General features: G+C 33.8%; 1 protein-coding gene across 1 annotated transcript; it reads left to right on the forward strand.

Moving 5' to 3' along the window:
- The first annotated feature begins 755 nt into the window (after positions 1-755).
- On the forward strand, positions 756-2,473 carry LOC133794979 (zinc finger BED domain-containing protein RICESLEEPER 2-like). Its single transcript, XM_062232431.1, has 3 exons — positions 756-962; positions 1,052-1,477; positions 1,583-2,473. Exons 1-3 carry the CDS (start codon positions 756-758, stop codon positions 2,471-2,473), a joined length of 1,524 nt encoding a protein of 507 aa, XP_062088415.1.
- The last annotated feature ends 2,299 nt before the right edge of the window (positions 2,474-4,772 follow it).

A 4,772-nucleotide genomic window follows, 5' to 3' on the forward strand; every position in this document is an offset into this window, starting at 1 on the left:
AATCAACTTATTTCTCTTTTAAGAAAAAATATATTTCTATAAAAATGCCAATTATAGGATTTACAGGAAGGAATCTGAAAGGAAAAAATAGAGTGAATCGAAGAGGAAGACAGAAAATACAGGAATGAAAAGTATAAGAATTAAACTTTTTTTTTTCTTTCTATAATAATAATATTATTATTATTGCTATTGTTGCCAAAAAGAATAAGAATTGAGGATTATTCTATGATGGTTGGTTTGGTGACCTTTAGTTTGAGAGAGAGAGTTGAGGTAATAAAGAACGGTAATGGTTGAAGAAAAGATTATGTCCTGTAATGCTAAAGACTATTTTTAGTCATTTTCTAAAACAAAAAAGGAATTCTAAAATATACTAATGGAAATAGGAACCGTGTTCAGTTGTAAACAAAACATTCGTTATACTGTTAAAATTTATTAATTAAAAAAAGAAGAAGCTTGACCCTTGACTTGTTCAATTCAATATGTTTTGATCAATTGTGTATTAAATTGATGATTTTTCTTTAGAGTAATTAAATTAATAATATGATAAGTGTTGTTAGAAATATTTATATTTATATTGACTAGATAATGATCATAATCATCATGTCTTTCAATCCTGTTATTATGTTTTATATTTATTATGTTTTACAAGTTAAACTAGCAAGAAGAAACACAACTTTCATTTATGGGCACATTCATATTATGTTTTATATTTGTTGCTGAAATTGTGTTTATAAATATGTAAATAGATCGTTAATATGGATAACGAGGAAAATTTAGAAGGGATGATGGGGAAGTGGTTGGAGTATGCTGAAACTAATTTTTCAAGTTCTGATGGAGAAGAACAAGTGAAGGAAAGGAAAAAAGAGAACGTACGAAAGAAGATGAATGATCGACAAAATCAAGATAAGGAAAAAGACAAAGAGACCGAGAAAGAGGATAATGAAAAAGAAAAGGAGAAAGAGGTTGAACGACCAAAAAGAAGCAAAGGGTTGGAAAGAAAACATCGAGCATGTGGGATCATTACACTATGTTGCCTGATTGTGATCCTAAGAAGCCAAGAGCTGCTTGCAATTATTGTGGCACCGATTATGCGGTTGATACAAAGTTGAATGGGAATAGCACACTATGGGCACATGTGGAGAGAAAATGTAAGAAGTGTCCTTTCAGTGACTGGGTTGAGCAAAGTAAGAAGCAACAATCAACTATGGATAGATTTACTAAAAAGACAACAACCTGCAATGAAGAAGAAGTCGCTTCAAGTGGGCTGCCGCTAAAGTTGAATCAAAATGTTGTTAGGAAAGTGATCGCCAAATATATCATTGTGGATGAGTTATCCTTTAGGCACGTGGATGAAAAAGGATTTCAAAAGCTCATTAAACATTTCTTTCCCACATTTCAGTTCCCATCAAGATTTACTGTTGCGAGAGATATTTACAGTGCGTTTCTAGATCAGAAGAAAGAGTTGAAGTCGATTTTGGTGAAGCATAGAGTGTCATTGACCACCGATTGTTGGACATTAATCTATAATATTAGTTATTTGTGTTTAACTGCACATTGGGTTGATGATAATTGGAAAATGTAGAAGAGAATTATCAACTTTATCCAAGTTCCTAGCCATAAAGGGGACTTGGTGGGGAAAAAGTTGATAAATTGTCTTAATGAGTGGGGTATCTCCTCAGTTTTTGCAGTGACGGTTGACAATGCCTCCTTAAATGACGTTGCTCTTAGAAAATTGAAGGGGCACTTGTTGGACAAAGACAATACCATTCCATTGAATGGCGAAATGTTTCATATGAGGTGTTCAGCTCATATTTTGAATTTGATAGTAACTGATGAGTTGAAAGAGTTGAATGATGCAATTTCAAGCATTCGAAATGCGGTGAGATATGTCCGGTCATCTCCAGCTAGATTGAAAAGATTTAAAGAAAGTTGCAAGGATGCAAACATTGAATCAAAAGCCTTGTTATGCTTGGATGTGGTTACTAGGTGGAACTCCACCTACTTGATGTTAGAATCTGCTATAAAATTCAACAAGGCTTTTGAGAATTTGGAAGCAGATGCGAACTACACAAAGTACTTTGATGAAGAAAGAATGGATGGCCCACCAACCAACCTAGACTGGGAAAAAGCAGTTGTATTTGTTGACTTTTTGAGGAGATTCTATGATCTTACTAATCGATTTAGTGGGTCATTATATGTCACATCCAATCTATTCCTTCCAGATATTTTGAAGGTTCAAGCTGATTTAACTACTATGGCTTCTAATCCTGATACTTTGTTAGGGGCTACGACAGTTAGTATGAAACGAAAGTATGACAAGTACTGGGGAAGGATTGAGAAGCTGAATATGTTGACATTTATTGTCAATATCCTTGATCCAAGATATAAATTAGAGGTTATGAATCGTGGTTTCAAATTTGTGTACACTTCAAGTGAGGCTAAAAAAATGATAAAGTTGGTGGCAAATTGTTAGGGTCATTTTAGGTTTGCTTTAGAGATCGTTTTAGGTTGTGTTTTTAGTTATTTAGGATTGTTTAGTGCAGATTTATGCTTGTTTTCTTATTGTTTCAGGTTTTAATGGTCAATTGCATAATATGGAGTGAAATGAGAAGAAACATGTTAAATATGATTAATAAGATGGATTTCGTGTTGATTGTTGAGTTTCAAGACATTATGTGTGGAAAATACTACATTGAAGATGCTCAACACACGTCGTTTATGCTCTATAACGCAAGTCTGAGACTTCAAGCCGCATTTTTACAAGGATTTATTCACTTTCTGGAACCATGTCTAGAAATAGAAGTTGTAGATATTTCTCTTAGCTTTCCACAGATTTTTGAATCAGTCAATTCGGAGTTATATTGAAGGAGTTATGATCAAAATACAATGAGCTGACGCTGCAGGCTGTTCAAAACGAGTCAGTTTTATTCTGTGCAAAGTAGCGCCCCAGCGCCACAAACCAGCGCCCCAGCGCTGCCGAGAAACAGAGAGCATATTTTGACATGGGTTACAGCGCCTAGGCGCTACGTTTCAGCGCCCCAGCGCTAGGGTCCGTACGGAAACACAATTTAGGGGAATTTTCAAGGGTAATCTTGTCTTTTCATGCAAAAATGAATTAGGGTCTATAAAAGCTTCTTTAATGACGTTTTTAGAGGTGGAGATCAGATTAAGCAAGGAGGCTAGAGAAGAAACAAAAACCTAGAGTTCTTTTCTTTATCTTTTGATTTTGATTATGTTAAATTCTATGTTTATGTTTGATTTAGTCATGTTCATGAACTAAATTTATGTTTAGGTTTTCTAATTGACTCTCTTGAAACTCTATTATGATTTAATGCATTTACCTATTTCTTCTTCATCTGAAATCTATTTAGTTTGTGTTCATTGTGTATGTGATTGATTGATCAACTTTTACATACGATTTATGAATTTGAATCAAAATCTGAAAAGTGAGATTTGAATATGCTAAAATTGAATAGACATAGATTTCAATTTAGAACGAGAGTATCAAATTGGTTTATGTGATTTATGGCTGTATTCATTGCTTCCTATTGTTTGAATTGACCATAGAAATATAGGGAATTCACATTAGGTCGAGTTTTCTATCTCTTAACTCGAATAGTTAACACTTTTGCATGCCTATCATTTCAGTGAGAAGAGTTTCAGTAGTAATTGCATTAAAGATTAATAGAGTGGATAGTAGAGAAGATTAGGATTCCTAATTATTTTATGGTAAATTTAATCTTTGAGTTCTTGTTATTATTTGATTTCTGCAATTTTTATTTAATTCTGTTTTCTTGTTCTAAAAATTCACAAATCTAATTTTCATTAGTCAAATAGAAATCAAAAATTAATTATTTGGTAATTGATAAATCAGTCTCCGTGGGAACGATACCGGTCTTACCGGAATAAACTGCAAAAGCGATTACGTATACTTGCGTAGCCTTAAAATATCACAACAAGTTTTTGGCGCCGTTGCCGGGGACTATTTAATCAATATCAAATATAATTGATTCTTGATTCTAATTTGGTTTGTGTATATATATATATTTTTCTTTTATGTTTTTTTTTTCTATGTTTGTTTTTTGTCTTGCGAGGAACTTGAGATGTCTCATATGCAAGTCCTCATGAATTTTTTTCAACACGACTTGGAGCCTTTATACAAGGCATGGTGGAGATACAAAGCTTTGCTAATGAGGTTCCCATACCATGGTTTGTCCAAAGAGTGTCAATTAGAGAACTTCCTCAATAGGTTGAATGTCGAAACAAGAGAATGGGTAGAAAGAGGAGATGGTACCACCAATTTCTACCAAGTATCTGTGGATGAAGCCTATTGGATGTTGGAAGACATGGCAGAATACAATGAATGGTTGTATTGGAATTGTTCAGTGACCAACAAAGGATGGGAGAGCAATTATAACAATATGGAGCCAACTTTTAACACTTGCACTCAAGGACCAAATGAGGAAAATTTGGATAATTTTCAAGAAGTAATTATAGAAGAGAAACCTCACCAAGCGGCTCAATCATGTTCATTGGAGGTATTGATGATGGAGTATATGGATAAAAATGAAGCCTTAATTCAAAGTCAAGATTCATCATTGAGGAATTTGGAAAATTCAAGAGGGAAAGAACAACATGAGGAGGTCAATTTGGGGAATGGTGATGAGATGGAGCTACCAATAGAAGAATTTGAACATAAAATGGAGTCCTCTTCAATCCAAAGTAAGGAAGAAAAGGGAGAGAAAATAGATGTGGATAAATTGTTTGAGCAA

The sequence above is a fragment of the Humulus lupulus genome, chromosome 8, assembly GCF_963169125.1.
Source record: "Humulus lupulus chromosome 8, drHumLupu1.1, whole genome shotgun sequence".
Taxonomy (NCBI): domain Eukaryota; kingdom Viridiplantae; phylum Streptophyta; class Magnoliopsida; order Rosales; family Cannabaceae; genus Humulus; species Humulus lupulus.